The following is a 21126-nucleotide window of genomic DNA, read 5'->3' as shown; positions in this document are numbered from 1 at the left end:
GCTCATAGACCGTGCTTAAAAACGCGAAACAACACAGCCAGGTTTAAATACACACAGGAGGTGTTCTTCCAAAGGCACTGTTGTTTGTTTAAGTGCCGGCTAATAAATCAACTTAAAATATCGCAAAGCTAGAACCAAAACTATAAATCACAGTGTTATTGCTTTGCAATTCTGCCTCCATACCCACTTGGATGTGTCAGAAATTCCTCTGAACACGAGAAACAAGCTGCCACACTAGAATTATGACCTGCAGGCATTGTGTTCATTTCAAACATCAAACTACCTGCTCAGTCACGGTTATGTGATTTCTCTGGCCAAATTAAACAGGAAATGGCTCTCTGCGTGCCTCGTGGCTGGGAGGCATTAACATAAAAAAATTGATCTGTGATGACTGTTGATTTGAATCTCTGTCTGATGAAACTCAGTAGAAATATGCTGCCTACCCTAGTGGAAATGCAAAATGATGCTTTACACCTGTGTTTGCAACAGCCTGCTACATGGTGTGTTTTTTCTATAATATAAATAATTTAGCCAGTCCACTTTGACTTTACCTGAAGAGCAACAAACCATAGCCCTAATCATGGAAAGCCCATAGCAGGCTCTAAATTCTGCCCCAGTCACAGTAGGTTCTTTATGTTTTATGAAGTTCCAAATATGTCACTAAATAAATGTACAACCTTTCATACAACAAAAGAGAACCAGAACATTTTCTGTTAATCATATATTTCTGGAAAATCCTGTAACAAAGTCAAAAGAGGAGAAAAATGCGCAAAACTGATCAAAAGTTTTATTTCGACAAAGGTTGAACCCAATTCTCAAGTTAAAACGACAAAACAATATCTCCAGTTCTGTAGCAATATGAACACAGAATACACTTCCGACATAAACTTTATAAACCTTTTTCCGGTGAATGAGATGACAAAGCAAGTTTATATAAAATATGCATTAAAACAAGGAAATGGATTCATCCAACGAATGTAACATTAAATTAAAATCACTCTAAAAAGGCATCACATGCTGTCAGAGGGATAGCGTCTTATTCTTTTAAAGTACTGTTACCAATGTAACTTTATTTACACCACAGGCTAAGCACTCCTTCAACTTCCCAACGGCAGTCATGGAGAGTTATTTTACTTGACACTATTCTTCAAGCCCTGAGAATAAATTCAGTACCTTGTGCTCTACTTATTTTGAGAACTGAAGAAACACACACTAACATGATTCTTAACACTATAGAGCTCAAACAAATGCATCACATTCTGATAAATAGGAAAACAAAACAGAAACCTTTTATTCCAGATTTTCTGGTAAAGCTGCAAAGCCATGATAACACTGTAAAAAGTTCCTCACAGCAAATACTGTAAAAGTTTAGATTTTTTTTCACTATGTGGCTCTAATTATAGAGCCGAAGTCAGTGAGGACTGTGTATTGAGTTATTATTTATTCTTTATGCCTTAAATTCTGAAGAACTCCAGCTATGATACACTAAAGGTCTCATGTTGAGTTTGAGGTTAATTTCAAATAAGTTCTCTGTCATTAGTATGCACTGGTATGCAGTTTTGCAGCTTTACCCAAAAAATATATATATAAAGATCTAAATCATAAACACATTATTCACATATGGGCTGTCTGATGATTTATCACAGATCTATAGAATGGATAATATGGATTTATAGTATGTAATCACTGAAAGGGGAAACAAATCTGGGAGATTTCTTCTCTGTGGGTATCAAATTTGAACATTAAATTAGCAAGATAAAAAAAAAAAAAAAAAAAAAAATCAAGAAAAAAGAAGACGTCCTATTCCATTTCGACATTAATAGCAGTCACTTCCAGGAATTGACATAAATACTGAAACATAAAATTACCTCCCGCATTAAAACTTAATTTAATGTGATCACTACTGTGTTGCTATATATGCATTTGAAAGTTTTTAAAAGCCAACTGTTGCAATAGCATTTGTGAAATAATGCTGATGTTCAGGTAGGGTTAATGCACAAGTCATGTCCAATCTGCACAGTTAAAAATGTAAAAATATGTTCTGAAATCACTGAAGTTCCTGTTCTGACTAAACAACGATGTATCATTACCAAGGATAGTAGTAAGTAAAAGAGTTAGTTCCACCATATGTTTTTGTTAGAAAACAAAAGATTAGAAAGTACCAAGACATTGTTTTCTTAGGGTACCGCTCCTCAAGTCAAGTGCAAATAATCTGAGGCAATGCGAGTAAGCACACGTGGCTAAGGCAGTACAATGGAACAATTCAAACATAGCTCCTGCATTAATTTCTACAATTGCAGTGGTTCTTCTGTGTTTACCCAGAGCTGTAAAGCCGCTGTTGTTTTAAAAAAGGATTAAAGAATCTCACATAAAAGCTAAAACCAACATAAATAGAAATACATAGTTGTGACAGAACCACATGTGAGGTAACCTAAACTTCCGGAGGATGCGATTAATAAGTATCCATCGTACGGGGTCTTTGGGTACTGAGTGATATGACAGGAAAAGGCAGGTATGGTGAGAATGATACCGGGACATGTGTTGTGGTCATGTGGAGATCTGTCTCTGCCTTTGGCTTCCCGCTCGTCCCTTCTGTTTGTCATACTTGAAAGAGACTATTAGGAAAACCAGCAAGGTTAGGCCCTGGATCCCTGCCAGGAGGAAGAAGTAGTAGTGCAGAGAGCAGTCATTGATGTTACCTAGTGGAGAGAACACAAGAACGCTATTAAATGTATGTTGTATGAGTATAAAATGCTTGAGCCGAGACTCCAAACAGTGAGATTCACATTCAAGGGAGGTTTAAAATCTTTGAGCTGCACAGCATAATGACAAATATGGAAAATATAAAGAACAAAACAGTCAGTTGTGGCATATTCAGAGGGGGACGGCAGGAGGTTTCTTTTATCACGCAATTCATGTTAAAAGAATACATAAAAAAAAAAAAAACCCTACCAAGGTAAATGGCCACCAGCTCGTGAGTGTGACAGGTTGCTCAGTTGCTTTTTTTTTTTTGGTGTTGTTTTATTTCTTTTTTCTTAACAGACATGAAAGGTAGTGCTTGAATTTCACATGGCAGGGTAATACGATTCTGTGATGTGGTTGGGAGGGTGGGAGTTTCTTACTTTGCATCTAAAAAAAAAATTGGGAACAGAAAGTGCGACAGTTGACCTCGCTCTTTGCTGTTGACGCAAAAAGGCGGTATTGATGATGTGGGACTGAAGTATAAGTAGTAAGAGAGCAATATTGTCCCTCAGCAGTGATTTGACCCAGGGAGCCTTTCATTGGTATTAAAGGATTGCTTGTTTCCTCATGGGAATGGGATACAATGAAAAAGGAAGAAGAAAATAAGCCGATGCTTCAACTGTGGGGCTGAAATATGTCTTGTTTAAAGAAGACAGTGGTGGAGGGGGCCCATGGTAGGCCGACAACACTAAGAACAAACTGTATTTTAAGTTTCAACAAAATTTAAAACCACGCAGTAACACTATTTATTGACATTCACGACCCATTTTTTCCAACAGGCCGCAGAGACTCTAATTGTCTTAACATTTGTTGCACAGTTGACTGAAGTGGTCATCCTCCTCAAGAGGGAAGCTCTACAAACAAATCCTGTTTTCCCCTTGCTCGGGTTTTACATGAAGGGCAAAGCTGATGACAATACAATTGTCTCCACTGTTCAAGTATGGAGAGAATTGAACTGGCATTAAAGCAGCTTTTGTCCTCTTGGCCATGTCATGCAGACCAATTGACTTTGTAGCCAACAACGTGAGATGAGGCGGTTTACTGTTTTTCTGAACAAGGACATATTTTGGGGTTTGCTGAAGTGCCTTTTCTTCTGCTATAGCACATTTAGAAACATGCCTTTGGTTTATGCAACAGTCTCCATGTAAGGCACCGTTCCACCAGTGAACAGATACCTAACCTATAAGCTTACATTCTACATCATCATCAAATGAGTAAATGTGAAGCCCCGAAGCAAGCCGCTGTCTTCTGAGAGAGCTCCCATTAGCTTCTCCATGTGAAGCTGTCACACCAAATAAAGAGCCAGAAAAAGAGAAGCAGGTCTGATTTTAATTAGACATGGAGGCAATTCTCATTTTCAAGTTCTGCCTTTTCACATGGCAGGACAGTATGTAAAGTGTGAGTGTCCAGGAGTGTGGTCTAATTACAGCTGTCAATTTAAAGTTAACATTCCCCTGGGTCAATATTGTCCGTTAAGATTAAAACTGAGTATTTAAGAAGGTTTGGTGTGTTTAAAGCCTTACTTCTTCTTCTACTTCATTTTTTTTATCATTTTGGTGCATGTTTATGTGATGTAGGAATGAACACAAATGAGATACTTTGCTAACTGTGCAGTTGATAAACCTTTTCAAGTCTTTTCTGTGACAGAAAAAAAAAAAAAGAATGGCTCAAATCCACAGTATCAAAAAGTATACCAAGGTCATTAGCCTTTACTAAACCAATGTATAGTCAAATGTGCTGTAAATGAGGCTTTGTGGGGAGAAGCCAGAAAGTGTATTATCACAATGAAAAATACTACTTGTCACAGCTGACGTTCTTACATGGAGGATTAAAGGTCGTATTTTAACTGTCAAAGCAGTGGCAGGTGGCAGAGAAGCAGGTCTTGAGCATACAGTCCAGCTCAGAGCGAAGCACAAACTCCAAAGGAACTGGATAAAGGCGAGTGTGGATCAGAAGAGGGGGTGGTGATAAATAAATTCACTCTTAGCCAGTCACATCAGTGGTAGTGCAAGGGTTAGGGCAAGTGTATCAACTATGTCAATCACAGTGACACATGATGTGAACAATCGTCCTAAAAAAAAAAACAAACAAAAAAACAGAAAGGGGGAATCATCTTGTTGCTTGCATCATGCAGAACAGCGTACTGTGAAGACCACAAATCTGCCCCCAGAGGCAGATGGCGTGGATTTACTGAGGTTAATTAGTCCAGCCAAAACAAAAAATATCTTACATGTGACACAGAACAGCAGCAATTGCTCTGTAATGGCATTAAAGAATAAACATGACCCGCTATCTATTTTTCAAATTGGTAGGGAGGTTATGATGTGCAGGAATAATGAGCTTTATTAATCTGGTGTCTCCAGCATAAACAGCCAAATGCTGTGTTATAATTGACTCGTCTGATGTGTGAAGAGGTGTGGCGGTTACTTTGGAACAGCCTGGTGTTATTTGCATGTGATTTAATCGAGGTACACAAATTGGATGGAGCACGTGTGATGGCACTGTACTCAGACGAAGCACTTCTCAATTTGGAGGCTCCAAATTTATCTAAACGTGTCCTGTCGCCTTCTGAAGGCTGCAGCAAATTTAACAAATCTCAGATAACTGATGTCAGCCATATAAATGTAGAGATCAGTGCAGATGGCTTACAGCTGCATCCCCTTATTTTTTTATTCTGTTTTAAATGCATCATGTGGCTCTGTGTGTTTACTTAAAATTGCTAATTTACATCAACAGTCACAATACATTAATTACTCCAATATTAGAGACAAATAAATTAAATGTTTATTGACTAGTTGAGAAAAGTCAATTAGATCCAACCTCTGGGAATTGGGATTATCTGAACCAAATTTCATGGAAGTCCATCACATAATTTTAGAGCTATTTAAGTCTGATCGACAGATCAAAAATTACAAACCCAGGGTTTAACATTACTCATGGGAATGCTGAGTTTTGAAAAGCAAAGAGGCAAAACATTGGACCTGAAGTATGGCTTTTTTTTTTTTTTTTTTTTTTTTTTGGACTTTAATCTGCTCATATGCCGAAACATAACATAAATGTTATCTAACTACACTGTAAAATGTCAACAACTGTGAGGAAAATGCGCCAGACAAAAGGCCATCTTGCTTCCTTGGAGCTGTACATGTTGGTGTATCCTCAGTAACACAAAAGCCTTCATGCTGTTGTACATGATTTAACAGAGCGTCCTTTGCTACTAATCAAAGAGCAGGATTAATTTGAAACAAGTGGTACCGGTGCTTTGCATGATCAGCTGTGATCAATAGAGCAGATCACACTCCATAATGCCACCCTGTGTATCCGGCATGGAGATAATTTTCTCCCAGTCTCTCTGTTGTCTGTATCCTCCTGTGGATAATTAAAAACCAGGGGGGATACAGAAAGACTGTGATGATAGGATGCATCACACAGAGAAGATTCCTCGTCAATTCTCCATGTGCTGAGCCATCTCTATAGTTTGACACTTTTGATCTGGGAACAGAGAGCTGCCTGACGACTGTGAAGTTCTGCCAGCGCATAAATGAGTGGCAAATGGGAAAACTGGACCAAAAGCTTGACCCCTGTCGCAACTTTAATTCATTTTGTTGTCTTCTTAATCTAGTCAAAGGTTTAAAGTGTGCAAAAGAGGAAAAAAAAAAACAAACGAAACAGTGTTTGAATAATTCATGAGGTGCATAGCAATGCACTTGACAGGAGAGAGCAGGAAGGCAACGGAAGCGCATTTGTGGCAAGGATCCCTGTATTCTCCATCAACAGCTCACTTGAACAGACAGTAAAGCAAAGGTCTGCTGCTGCTGTCTTAATCAACAGAGCACAGTGGCGTAGAAAAAGCAAGGACCACTGCATACAGATTATGGAGAGGGAAGACATATGCATTGGCCAACAACAGCAACATCCCGAGCTTTCAGTGTAATATGAAAGTTGAACATAGACAATATGAAAATAAATGCAGGATTTACAGCAACATATTCAACACTGTGAGTTTGCTCTTGATCAGGTGCTGAATGTCAAACAACTTCCCCTACTTCGCCTACATTTTTACCCCTTTGATGGAAAAAAAACTATTCCACGTCTAGTAAGATTATTCTGACAGATGACTGCATCTCAACCTTTGTTCTAGATTTCAAAACTTCTCTCTTCACCTGCACGCAATAGGATATAAGATGGGGACCCGGCATCAAAAGGCATTGTGCAATTTTCAGAAAATTCCTGAAAATAGTGCAAGGTTTTAGTTTTGTAAGGTTTCATGCTCCATTTTCATTATACAGTGAGTTAGACTTACCTCCCTCCTTTCAGCCTCTGGCCCCCCAGGGCCCACTTGGCTGCTGAGCACGTTCGAAAATTATGGAAGGCTAATTACAGGAGCAAGACTAAACAAGGACTTGCTGTAAAAAACATTAATGAAGGCCATAAATATTTGACAGTTAGTTTAAAGGCAAACTTGTATCCAGGGAGGCAGTAGTGTGAACAAGTCAAAGAGGAACACAAGTCTTCTCAGAGATTTCTACATGTGCCCAGGGGTTCTGTTTTACAGCTTTTAGTGTGTAAATGACAAGAGTTGGATTGTGACTACACTGTGCCCCAATGGAAGGGGTGAGCAGTCTATCAACTGAGTGAGATAAACGGGTGGAGCAGCTGACCTGTCTCTGGGATTGTGTAGATCGCATAAGTCCAGATGAAATTGGTCAATATCAATTTAACGTTTGAAAATTGATCAATTGATCCAGACCTTCAGTGCAATGGCATAACGTTTCAATGCTTCAGTGCTTTAAGTGTCATCCTCTGCCTCAGAGTGAAATCAGAGGCAATCAATGCATGTGTTGTTTGGGCTATAAATATAGTTATTTTTGTGAGCTCTTCTCTGCATCAGAGAGCCTTTCTGATTCAGATTAGAGTTCGTTAATCGTCAGAATTGCCTTCAGTGTGCTCAGACGGCCACGTCCACCAAAAATTATTTTTTCAAAACAGATCTCTTTCAGACAGAATTAGAGTCCATGTTAAAGTTGCCAGATTTGACATTAAAGGTTTCCATTAAAACACTGACATTTCACTGAGTGTGATCCAACACTTCATGAGCAGGATGTGCGAATGTCAGCGCGCTTTGAATGTCTGATCACGTCTCAGACATCAGATATGAGATCAGTCCGGACTTAAACATCGCTCCAAGAAAAGGCCATTTCCTGTCATGTGACCACAGCAGCTAACAAAACTATTCACACAGAGTGAATGATAGCCAGACAAAGGTGGAACAAACGGAATGCAACAAGGGACATTTTTCTGGAAACAAAAACCTCCTCCTATGGATAATGGGATAATGTTAGCAAAGAGAGTCATGATTGATCTTTGACCTGGCTTATGAGTTTAAAACAGCTCCATACTATCTTTGAAAGGAAAGGATGAGGTGATGTGGGGCCAGCCCTATAAAAACACCAAATAAAAGGACATGAAGAATGAGTACTCCACCAGATGTAACCAGATGGGAGATGTACTGTGGGATTGGATAGAGCAATAATTTCAACACACAAGATGAGGCTTTAAGTTTAAAAAACAGATGTGGCTGAAATATTGTATAACCATTTTCACCTTGGCAGGGTCTGTTTTCAGCCTTGTAAATACTCATTCACCCCCACATGTGGTAAAATCATTCACATTTGGACACTCACATGAGCATAAAGCGGCATGAAGAAGACTCTAAGGAGGTGACCTCTATTTTGGTAATGTTTTTGGTACAGTATTAACTTACAGACTGCAAAAATGGATGTTTATAATTATGTTGCTGACACAATCAGACCCACGTCCTTTTACCAAAATTGATCTATCACTTACCAACTGCTCAAAAATTATGTGTATGTTATATGGGGTGTAGGTGTTCCTGCTGACTTCAAGAACCTAAGCACTGTACGTCAGCTGCTAAAATCATGACAATGGGCAACTTGAAAAATTCTTCACATGAATCTTCACCTGTGTTGACCGACAGTACTTTATGTAGAGTAGGGGAAGTTGTAACTACAGCACAACACTGGAGAGCTGAGCATCCATTAGTATGACGCCAAACTAACAGTGCCATCTCCATGTAATGCTGCGGGGGGAGCTTTACTTAAGAGGAGTAGGGCTATGTAATCAGACCCCCAGCCTGTGATTAATGCCGCTCATCTGTCTTCAGGCATGCACAGCTCAGTACAACTCAACACAGCTCACCCAAGATGCTGTTTACTGCACACCATTTTGCCCGCAGCCATGGAAATAAGTTGAATCAATTCCACCTAGGGAGCCACGAGATGTGGAAGACTCTAACATCCAACAAACTGTGAAAAACAGCCACAAAAACAAACTGTGTGATTCCTGAGTTGCTTAATGCTTCAGCATTATGCCATGCGTCTTTTTATCAGTGGCCACAAGGAAGTTTTGTTCCATTTCTGCAGCTTACCTTTAAAATGACCTCTTTTGGATAGCAAACAGAAGTCTTACAGGCAAGCTGGCTGTAGCTTAACTGTCCCTCGAGTACAGGAAGGCTGAGCAAAGGATGAATTTATGAAACGTGCCAAACATCTTCCCGTGCTAACATCATCAAAAGCACTTCCCTACCTGTCGGCACACTGTATTAATGAGCGATTAGGTGTTTGTGGGTAAACAATTTACAGTGTTGGCTTATTTACCGCATGCTCAGGGAAAAGTGCATCTGGGTTGGGAGCCTCCTCTTGCTGGGGAGCCCATCCATCTGCTGCCACCACCACACTATTCATTCTACCACTTGGACAGATTTACACAAACCTTTTGTCGGTAGTCTGACATGTCTATTTATTATGGGAAACACTCTGAAACCAAGGGAGTTGCACATGGCATGGCCCCCTTCCCCACTCCCCATGTCTAATTTACAAACTATTTAAGTGGATTTTAAATCAGCACAAGCTATGAACATTCTTCTGGTGTGTCCCCAGAAAATAAATTTATATTTTCTTAATCGATACCAACAATTCTATTACCAGAGCATACATACAGTCAATGTGCAAAGTCAATAGTGCCCTATGTGTGCACTGGGTATCTAACAGCAGACATGACAACTGTAATGCTCAATTCAGGTGGGCTATAGTATGGACAGCCCTAAGAAAACTGTAGGAGAAATTATCAATCTTCTGTGTCCTGAGGACAGTCTGCAGAAAGCAGCTGCACTCTTTACATTTAAACGTGGATGAATTCAGCTCAAGAATGACTCCAATGAGTCTAAATGCAAAGGCCTGGCATGCAACTACACAGCTCAACTACTTCAAATCCATTCAAACATATTCACATCTCCTTATTTGGATTAATACAAATGGATTATCAAATTGGCATATACTGCAAGTCTAATATCCAGTCTGTTTTCTGTTGTCTCTTTAGAGTCCTGAAGGAAATATCTACAGTAGCCCTTTTGTGATTAAATCCTCCACAATATTCTCTAGTAAATGTAAGTATTAAGTGATTTTGTTATTGCTCCCTGCTACGCCAAAAAACAAGTTTAGGCAAAGTAAAGTACATTTTTCAAGCAGTGGAAGTGTAGATCAGGAGATAATTCTCTAATTCTAAGTAAGTGAACTTTTTCACCTGTCAGTGGTGGTCTGCACAAAGTACAACACATGCTGTTTGTTATTGAATCTCTTACCAAAATCTCTGTGGGATGACATCCAACCAATCTCCTTGAGGGAGACAATAGCCAGAAGTCCGTAACCAACAAATGAGCCAATCCCGGAGAAAAAGAAGAAAAGCCCCATAATGGCACTCTGCATGGACTTGGGGGCTGCAGAATAGGCAAACTCCAGACCTGCAATAAGGTAAAAGAGTAAAGTGTTGAATGGCTTTGGAACATTGAAGAAGAATGCATGGTGTGACTTGAAGCAAATAATGAAAAAAAAAAAAAATATTCCACATGTTACAACCACAGTCAAATTGTATCTGGATGTATGTAACATGATGAATTTTGTTACAATTTTACACCGTGATGCACATCTCTCTCTCTACAAATTAAGTGTAAAGTTATATACACACAATCTGTATTTTTTAAAAGTACCAAACTCTTCATCACTTGGTTTTTACTGTGTCTTCAGAGAAAGAACTGTGCAGTGAAAATTAACATCAAACCTGGGTTTTTTTGCCAATAGATCTGTCTGCCTGTGAGCTGGCATTGAAAATTTCATGGAACCTCAAACATGCGATTTTTGAAATGAGGCCCTATAGCTACATCTGTCAGGAGAGATTAGGGAACCACAGTTAAATATGTTTGCCTTGTAAGACCTTCCTTGAAGAGGGACACTGAACAAATTAAGGTGACAAATAGTTTCCTTACAGATACCTGTGCTAGTTGTGCAAAAACCCAACAAAATGTTCATAAGAAAAGAAGTAAGATAAAAGCACAACAAAAATACGGCAGTTATTCAGTGGAAAATATGAATAACCTTTCCAGAAGCTCACAACGATACATTCATAACCTTTCAATAGCAACACATGCTGGTCAATAGCTATGCATATCGCAGTAGATTGCAATGGTTACACTGTGTGTAACTAGAGAACAGTGCAGACTGACACCAGAGCATTATGTTCAATTAAGCTCTTTGTGAAATAATAAAATACAATTAAAAAAAAAAAAAAAATCCATCACCCTTAAATGTATATACAATTTCTTATCTACCACAGGCATCGTCAGGGGGTGATTTCTCTTTCTTAGAAAATAACATTAGCCTTTAACATTTCCCAAAGTGCAATAGGTAATTAATAACACTGTAGCTGTATATTTTGATTGCCTAAAAACAGCCAGACTTGGGTGGTGCATGTGCAAAGAAATACCCATCGTCCTACAAGAAGGTAAGGAAATTTGAAGGCACCTGAGGTTTTAAAGATTTATTCAAACAGAGGAAGAGTACAGGAAAATAATTCTCTTTATCAGACATATGTCACAATTCTGTCAGCCAATTTTCCTTGAAGGAAGCTCAGTGGGATGATATGTAGGCAGAGAAAGGACTAAGTTTACTTTAAGGATCCCTATGGCTTTGTTATGTCTGCATTTGAATTTCATAGGAAACCAGACATTTTTGTGCAAATTCCACTGTTTTTTCCACTTTTTTTAAGAGCTTTATAATAACCTTACTAAACATATTTAAGTATCCATGGATTTAAACTAAAAGATGACAAATGGTCATTCAATGAAAAAAAAAAACAACAAAAACAACAAAACAGTATTGACTGGAACGCCTAGATCAGTGCTTCTCAACCTTTTTTCAGTGAAGTACCACCTGTCAATAATTTTTTTACCCTGACCCTAACCCTCAAGTACCCCCGGGGGTACATGTACCCCGATTTGAGAACCACTGGCCTAGATAATCCTTTCTCTGTGATTTGAAAAATATTCACTGTTCCATCTTCACTCTAAATATAGACATGATGTCAAATCTATATAGAGGGGGCAATAGGAGAAATAATTGATTATGGCCAAAGGCCTTAACAAACTCCAATCAAGTAAAATAATTGGGGCCTGAAGGCATGATAATGATTGGAAGGAAAAAAAGAGGTGAAACTGAGTCAATAGGGATTGACAGACTCCAGACAGATCCAGAGGATCAGAAAGTTTTCAGAGCCCTTCACTTTCGTCATATTTTTATTTTGCAGCTTCATGCTAAATACAAAAATGATCAATCTACACTCGGTAACTGCTAATGACAAAGTGTAGAAATCAATGTGGAGTATCTCAGTAGATGAGATTACAAGTGTCATAGCAAAGAGTCTGAATACTGAATTCCTTTATGATAAAAATTGTTTCCCTATGTCATGGGACATATCCCTATGGGATATTGAGAGTAGGCTGAGGGAAGAAAAAACAAGTTGAAATGATTTTAACATGTGGCTGTGACACAAAATGCTAATACTTTCAGAATGTACTGTATAAACACAACACAGGGCAGAATTCAGTAGACCATTACTGAGAATACTGAAGGATAAAAATGGCCCACGGCTGGTGGGCCAGTCACTAAATTTTTCAAAGGAAATTTCAATCTTTTAATAAAGGAAATAATTTGTTGATTATTGCTGTTGGCAACAGATTTTTCAGCCACAATTTTATATAACGTTAGAGCAATATCTGACATTTCATCTTTAGATCATGGCTCACAAGAAATGAGAGCAAGCTTCTGACAGGGCAGCTTCAGCTGTTTCTCTGAATTTCAGGAAAATGCTTTCAATAAGAAGTTTGCAGATGGGAGTTTCATCTTGAACTCATGCCCTGCTTCGATTCAATGCTTTTCGTTTAAATTATTTTCTTGAAAAGAATAGATGATCCATATATCTCTGGGGAAAACAAAATTGAGAAATTTCCAGTGAAGGACTATGGATTTCTTCATATTGATGCATATATGTCTTAGAGTAATATTTACCAGAACAGTAAGACAGTATTGGGGCCATATTAAAGAATCCAACAAAAAATTTTTGAATTACAAGATTTTTGAAGAAATTCTTCTAAACTGAAACGTTATTTGCAATGGATCTCAGCCATCAAGATGCTATTTAAAATGACAAAATGATGAATGGGGTCCTCGTTATTGAGCTCAGGACATTCATAAGAGTTCATTTACCCTCATTCTGAGTGGTTTCCAGTTATGCAGATGGTTTAGGCTTATTGTGAAGGTTTTGACATCCTGCTGCCACCCCTGCACCCCAATGGAGCTTAATCAAAGTTTTTGTGCTCTCCTGTGAGAGATTTGTCAACCTGCAGACATTTTTTTTTTTTTAAATGGATGCAATATATGTGATTGTTCCATGTGGTTGTGGGCAATGTCGCATACAAAGGAGCCCGACCCCTTTACAGAAATACAGCAGATCACAGGGAGTTTTGCTTAAATCTGATGAAATCACTTGATTTGCAGGGTTTTCATTAGACAGGAGCAGGTATTCACAATTAGCTAAGCAACTGACTGAAAACCTGTACCAAAATACGGTGAACAAGTTTATGCTAGTGTTTTCAGTTCTTTTTTTTTTTTTCTTTTTTTTTTTGCAAAAGGGTATATAATACTCATTTCCTGCCTGGTGCTCGACTGATAATAGGGCTGGGCAATGTCTCAAAAATAAAATCTCAGATTTTTCACCCTAAACATGATTTTAATATTTTTTTTCCTTCAAAATCACATAACAACAAGCTCAGCCCACTCTGAACTACGGGAGCCCAAGGATAGCATCATGGCAGAAGTTAAAGACCAAATTTAATTTGAACCAAATCGTCTACAAACGAAACTATAATTTCAAATTAAACTATGAAATTGATTTACCACCTAGCCCTAACTGATAATTAAACATACTTTAATTTGCATGTTTTCAAGTGTAATATGTCCCAATAAACAGTGTAACAACTGAGAGAGTGGGCAGATGGGATATTTAAGAATTGAATTGCAATTCAAATCATGTCAAGGCAATTTGTGCATTATCTTTTGTTGTCATTCTCAAGTGTGACTGGGTGTAGGGGAGGAGGCAGGGAATCACTCATACACTATTCATGCTGCTGGAATGTATTCAAATTCAACATGGTGGATGTCCAGCACACACCATCTGACTGAAAACAAAGTTTATGTCAAATTAGCTCTCCATGATATGCAATGAAAATCACATTGCGGTTATTTTGGCTGATACGGCAATATGTGATTTCAATTAGAGTTGTAAAAACTATTGTATTTACATTTAATTTTACAGAAAATTTTTACATTCTCAGTGAGATCTTTGCAGAAACCTTGTACAAAACAATCATATCCTAATACATCTTAATAATGTGATTTGGAGCCCCAAACTAGCACCAAGATTTAACAGTGCTGTTGCTTTGACATGCTTTACCTTTCTCAAAAAAACTGCTGCTCCTGTAATTTTTTACAGTTCACAACATTTGAATAGTGCACTTGGTCATACAGCATTTTGAGTACAATATGTTATATTTGATTGTGCACCCATGTGTTCAATTTGAAACATGATACAATCTGTGAATGACTAACTGGACAACAAGCAGATGTGAGGCCAGTCGCTGGTTGAGGCAAAGGCACACCTCTATTTCAATTGTAAAAAAGGTTCCTTTATACAAACCTTATTTACTAAATGTCGCACTACTGAACAATGTCTTGCAACTGTGTGAGAAAATCAGAATAATCAATTATCTACCAACATTTGTAGTTCTTTGTCTGGAAACACATTAAGTTGGTGCAGGTCTGGCAATGAATCAAAAACCCTGCTAAATAAAAAGATTTACACATTAGTCTTTCATTCTTGGGAAAATATGTTTTTTCCTATTTTCTTGGGCCAAAGTCCGCTTAGAGGGACTCAGTATGAACGTGAATCAGTTCACCTCCAACCATGTGGCTCATCACAAGAAGATAATGTTGTCTACCGCTACTGACTCTAAATCATCATGCCTAGCTGACTGCTGTACTAAATGAGAGTTTCTGTTAGTTGTAAATTCCAATGGACATGTCAAACAACTGTACCTGCAATGCTGGCAAAGATTTCGCTGATTCCTATCAGCACGTACTGAGGCACTTGCCACCATATGGTTAAATCTGCTGCATGGTAGGTTACTTTGCCAAGTATCTGGTCAATGGTACCATTTGTTTTGACGATCTCCAAGCGTTTGGTCTCCAAGATACCTGAGGGAAATGGCCACAGACAACAATAAAAACAGTTAGCTACAGTGGAATCTAAAACTATCAGTAAAGAACTACATGCAGGCTATACGAGATGTAATGTTGTAATATAGTTACTGAAAAAGAATGCAAATTGGGCATTGGGTGTATCTCCTCTATATCTCAGTTAGGATTAAGAAACACTCATTATCAAGTCCACGACACCAACAAAGAGCCGAACACAGTGAGAGATAGAGGATTAAATAAAAGTCTAAGTACTTAACTTGTTTCTCGACCTATCATACAACTTCATTATGATCACATCTGCATCCCTCCATATTATGGCAGTTAGCGATGGAACAGTGTAGACAGCTCAATAATAAGAGCATAGCAGTTGTCATCAACCGCTACTGCCTCCTAAAAGCTTTATTTGATAGCTATTATCATGTAACCAGCAGCTATTTCCAGATAACACCCAGAGACAGCCTCCTATCATCACTACACTTAAACTGTATTTGAGAGGAGTTGTAGCCTTGTAATCCGACTATCCTATAATACCAGCCATCCATCTCAGGCAGTGTGGCCACTGGGCTGCCCAAAGCAAGACTAAAACTATAAACACATATCCCTGCTTTTATTTCCTTTACAAAACAGCGCACATCAGCCAACCTAGTGTGATCCTTGGCCGCTCTGGTCCACCTTTGATTAAAAAACAAACAAACAAAAAAGAAATTGGTGTTTTGGACACCAAAACCAAAGCAGATTAAACCATGAAGTTAAGGGAATGTATTAAAACATGCTAAAAAACAAACAAAGAAAAAACAAAAAAACAAAAAAGTGTCTTCAAAAGCAGTGTCAGTGCAGCTTTTCAGAGTCTGGCCCAGCATGAGGCTGTGGTCTGGGACACAAATAAAAAAAAAAAAAGGGATCAGAATCAGCCTAGACTTTGAATCTTCAGCTGTCCCTTTTTGCACTGCATGGGAGGTCCAACTGTCCCCATGCCATCCATATCAGTGTGGACGATGAAATCCTGTGAAATATCTCTGCAACAGTGTTATGTGTTATCTTGAAATTTTCCTGAGTATTTCTTGCATATGGCTATGAAAGTGATTCTCACTCTGAAAAGCAGTAGTGCATGGAATGCTGTCGACACAAAGTGGTGGGCTGACAACGTTTTGTGATAGCTGGCAATTCTCTGCACAAATGATGCCACCCTTAGTCATTCACAACCTATCCAATTTCAAAAAGGGGACAGATGCGGTTAGACATGAAGACATGTGGAAAGGCAGCTGAGGGAAATAGTTCAAAGTATATTAACAGTGTAAGGCAGTCCCAAGGAGGGTCCAACTGAGTAAAAGTAAAGCAAGGAAATGCTGAGAATAGACAGTGAACGGCTCAACAAATATTTTGTGATGCAGACACAATTTCATCAAGAGTGAATCTCAGTGACTCACAAAATATGTTACTATACAGGTTGGTGCCTGCTGTGTGATCGCACTCCTATAATCCAGGTCAGAACTGCCTTGAACACCAGTTGTTCTGTGACCAATGCCCAAACCACTACACCACCATCATAAACCCTTTCTCTCCACTCCCCGGCCTCTAAATTGCTTTCTTCAATATTCAGAATTTCTTGAATTCTAATGCAAGGATGGCATTTTCTTTCAAGAAGCCAAATGGAAAAGTAAATACCCAAATGGTTTTTGAATATCAGAAATGAACATGTTAGAGCACCTTTCCATCTTGGATTGCTCATGTCCTCTGAAAAGAAAATATTGCTTTCAACCTAATAGCAGGCACATCAAATTTGGTTAATGGACCCATTCCTAAATCTTGCTGATTGAAAAGGATGTTGCTGATCAGCTAAGTCAGGCTGTAGTAACTCAGGCTAGACTACTGGAAAATTCTCCCACAACAAACTCTGCCAACTCTTCCTCACTATGTCTATAGTTTAGATGAACCCCCACTTCTCTTAATCTTAATCATAAAAACTTACCATGACGGGCACTTCATAATTTACATGCATCTTCTTAATTATATAAGATGAGCTTTTATCACATATGAACAGGATACTAGCTCTATAGTATTATAGTACAACATCCAAATGCTGTGTTTTATATGTTTTAGTCTGTTCCATGTCATGCTGGTTTTTAATCTTTCATGACACATCAATGTGATGTTATTTAATGGTTCCGGGAAGTGACATTAGAAAAATCCTTTTACTATATTCATATCTGGGAAAAATTTACATTTTTGCTGATGTTATTCCCAAACAAAATTTATGTGAAACATTACTTTTGAAACACTTGATGTGGCTATCCAGACGTCTAATAGATTAAAATGTATCATTAACTTGGTTTGTGCAAACAAAGTATATAATAAATTCTATTTAAAAATTTATCATCCTTCACAGTTGCTGAAAAATGTGATCCATGTTTAACAATAAAATGGAAATCTGTCAGAAGCCAATAGACCAGCCAATATCTGAAAGGTCAATAATGACAGAACATGTTTATATTCTATGTGGTAGGTGTATTGTGCATCTGATAAAGCAGAGAGGGCAGTGGTTGTGGAAAATATAATGTGCATTGATTCTAAGGAGTGTTACTGATTTGCTTTCTTCTTGCCTCCAGTCTTGTCTCCCTCAAAACATTTTAGTGTGGATGTATCAATGCCACAGTACCCGCTGAAAGGCCTGGCTGAGACTTTATTTCCAAAATAATCCGCGGGCTGGAAGTAAATAGGACTTAACATTGCAGCTGCATGCAGGTGCGGTCATTCAGGACCAAAAAAGTGAGATGCCACAGCTCCCCCTGTGCTCTACAAGATGAGGTAAAAAGGCATGGCTGTGGGGCTGTTTCCCTCTCTCTCATGCAGTAAGTGATGTTTTGGTTTAGGAACAATTAATACATCTGTGACAGACCATCCACAAAAAACACCAAGGTAGCCATTAGTTAAAAAAAGATTTGCCAAAAAGCTGTAGATAATGCTCAGGACTGATTGATAATGGCTATGCAAGAATATTCCTCCATATTTATACCACAGATGGTGAGGGAGTGAGCTATTTGTAACGTCTTTCTTTTGAATAAAACTAAGAAATTATGCAGATGTGACACTATAGTGCCATTGCTCATTGCCTTAGAAGTACTGATTACAAGTGGCATTTACCACAGAAAACAAGAGCCAGTTTTGTTTTTTTCCTTGGTGTTTTTCTGGCCTACTTTCGTGACAGCGTGCAGAGGACTTGTCTGTTAGCGCACTCACCCGCTGCCACGGCCGAGCACATCACAAAGAACATCCCCACTGCAATCCTCTTCAGAGAAGAGGGCAGGAGGCCACGACGTTTCAAGATGGGGTCCACTACTTTGTCCTTAAGGGGAATCAGCATGAGGATGAGCACTGCATCAAACATGGTAAGCCAGGCAGCCGGGAAGCGGAACGTCATCTGGGGGATCCAGAAGGGAGAGATGAGGTAAAACTGTGTAATAAGGCAACAAAGCACAAAAACTACTCAGAATTTCAATGCAATCCAACCCAGTTCAGCAAGTGGTGGTTTGCATATGAGTATGCCTTTGAGTGTGTATATTTTAGGCTTTATATTCCTTTGGCACCCCCAGGTGGTCAAAACCAAACATGTAGAAATGAAAAAAAATCATTCCATTCACATTAGAGGAAACACACAGTCAAATAAATGTCTCATGACTCAACAAATTGCAGAATTATTATGATTATCATTGCTATCCTTATTATAGTTCTAGTTTTATAGTAAAGGTATACTTCCCAAGTGGCTTTTGACAAACTATCAAATCAAAACAATTTTTTTAGCACAGATCTAAATCTATTACCATAGAGTGTACTCAATAAGAGGAATAATTACACTGTGCAGACCCTGAGAAAACAGTATCTACAGGTTCAGGCAATATCTCATTGAGAGCGCAACGAAAGAGTGCAAGCTGCTGAAGATGTTTTTGCAATTCAAATTCCTAGTGGCATCTGAGCTCCTGATGTGTCTCTGGTTTAACACTTCTGATAGCATCATTTATTCTAAAATTGAATTTCCATTTTCTCTGAGTAACCGTTGGCAATCTATACAAAGCTCCTTAGAGACTGTTTTCCTCCCTTGTTTGTGCATTATCATATTCAAAATGATAGAATATGTTCAGTGAGACTTTTTCTTTGCCAAGGAAAGCCTGGCTTGAATGACAGGGTCTCCCCAGCAAGCCGCTGCCTGTGGTAGGCATGGTCTTTTTCTATTTTCACAAATGGGCTACATACACATGTACCATATGCATACATACTCCACATCATGAATCACAAGAGATGAAAAAGAAAAGGTTATTTATACTGAGCATCTTAAGAGGATAAAATCACGGCACAACAGGAGGCCTACAAATAGATTAAAAAGGTACTAAAAATCAATTGAAAAGTGCTGTGTAATTCAAACTAATATACCAGCAGGCACAATACATGTCACTACAATAGACTGGTTATGTCAGGAAATAATCAGATAATAATAATAATAATAATAATAATAATAATAATAAAGCATGTGCCGTCCATTTCCACTTATCACTAGTAGCGACTCTGTTTTTGTTCAGTTTAGGTTAAAAAAAAACGGGACAGGTGAGGTGCAGAGCAACTCACAGAAGCATCCAATCTCACTTCCCTTTTGATGTTGAGAATAGTCAAGGCAGAAACGCTTAGTTCTGTTTTTGATATGCTAGAGGAGAAAAAAAAAAGAAGAGAGAAAGCCAATTCCTAAAAAAATTTGCACTCAATGAAATAAGGGCAACCCAAATTATGTCAAACCAGTTAAATTGCATTATCATTACTATACATTATTATACTATTATTATTGTTGTGAAAGTATATAAACACACACGTGTGTGTGCGAATGATGTAACACTAGAGTAGATTGTATGGTTTACAGGCAAGTTTTTCACTTCACATTTCCATTAAATTAGTACACTTGCACATCAGCCCCAGTGAGCCTGTTCAAAAAGCAGAACCTCTGTGCTGAACATACTTTACTTTCTAGTCGATTCCAAATTCCTATTTTTTTTTTTTTTAAAGCTTTGATTTTTCCAGAGTTGTGTATCAGGAGAAGGAAGCAAGGAGAATTCAGTCAGAAGTGAACATGTAGTCTGTCAGACACTTGTAAGACAGCGGCACTCGTCAGGAGGAGTCAAGAGGAGGGGCTACTGTATGGAGAGAGACAATCACAGCCAGGTTGCTAATCTGCCAGATTTGTCTGTGAAGTAAAATTCGGACTTAATCCCAAAGGCATTACCAACCTTTGCTGCTGCCTCCAGCTGTTGTCTACCATTGTGTCAGTGACCTACTAACTCCTTTAGTTTCAGCAGTGAAAAATCTAGTTCAAACCTTCTTATGTGGAAGCAGGTTAGAGCTCCACACTTGTATTTTTAAGGCAACAAATTTATACTGCACTGTAGTTGTTTGATATAAAAACAACAAATCCTGATGCAATCTTTTAAATAAACAATCAACAACTACTTGGACTGACTAGGTGTCCACTTTAGGTTACCTTGTTGGAGTCAGCAGTGTTGTTCGAGGAAATATCAGGAATCCTCAGATGGAGGCCCTGCAGCACATACGTTGTCTGCATCTGCATCACAGTAAGAAGATTAAAGTTCCAGCATGAAACATTTCTCCAATTTCTGATCACCAGGGTGTCTGGTGTGGAACCATTCTTCTCCAATATTGAATTGGAAAATAATCTTCCCTTATA

The 21126-nt window shown here is 38.5% G+C and overlaps 1 protein-coding gene across 1 annotated transcript in view; it reads right to left on the bottom strand.

Moving 5' to 3' along the window:
- Positions 1-773: 773 nt before the first annotated feature.
- The window catches only part of slc15a4 (solute carrier family 15 member 4), a 24610-nt gene continuing 4257 nt past the window's right edge, over positions 774-21126 (bottom strand). Inside the window, exons 5-9 of the mRNA XM_029510068.1 lie at positions 20923-21003; positions 18642-18822; positions 15243-15401; positions 10400-10558; positions 774-2699 (exon numbers count right to left, since the gene is read on the bottom strand). Coding sequence (XP_029365928.1) covers positions 2548-2699; positions 10400-10558; positions 15243-15401; positions 18642-18822; positions 20923-21003 — 732 coding nt within the window. The 3' untranslated portion in view covers positions 774-2547. The remainder of the gene's footprint in view (positions 2700-10399; positions 10559-15242; positions 15402-18641; positions 18823-20922; positions 21004-21126) is intronic.

This window comes from Echeneis naucrates, chromosome 9, assembly GCF_900963305.1.
Source record: "Echeneis naucrates chromosome 9, fEcheNa1.1, whole genome shotgun sequence".
Classification (NCBI taxonomy): domain Eukaryota; kingdom Metazoa; phylum Chordata; class Actinopteri; order Carangiformes; family Echeneidae; genus Echeneis; species Echeneis naucrates.
The sequence above is the reverse complement of the archived record's forward strand: the minus strand, read 5'-3'. Positions and strand labels throughout refer to the sequence as shown.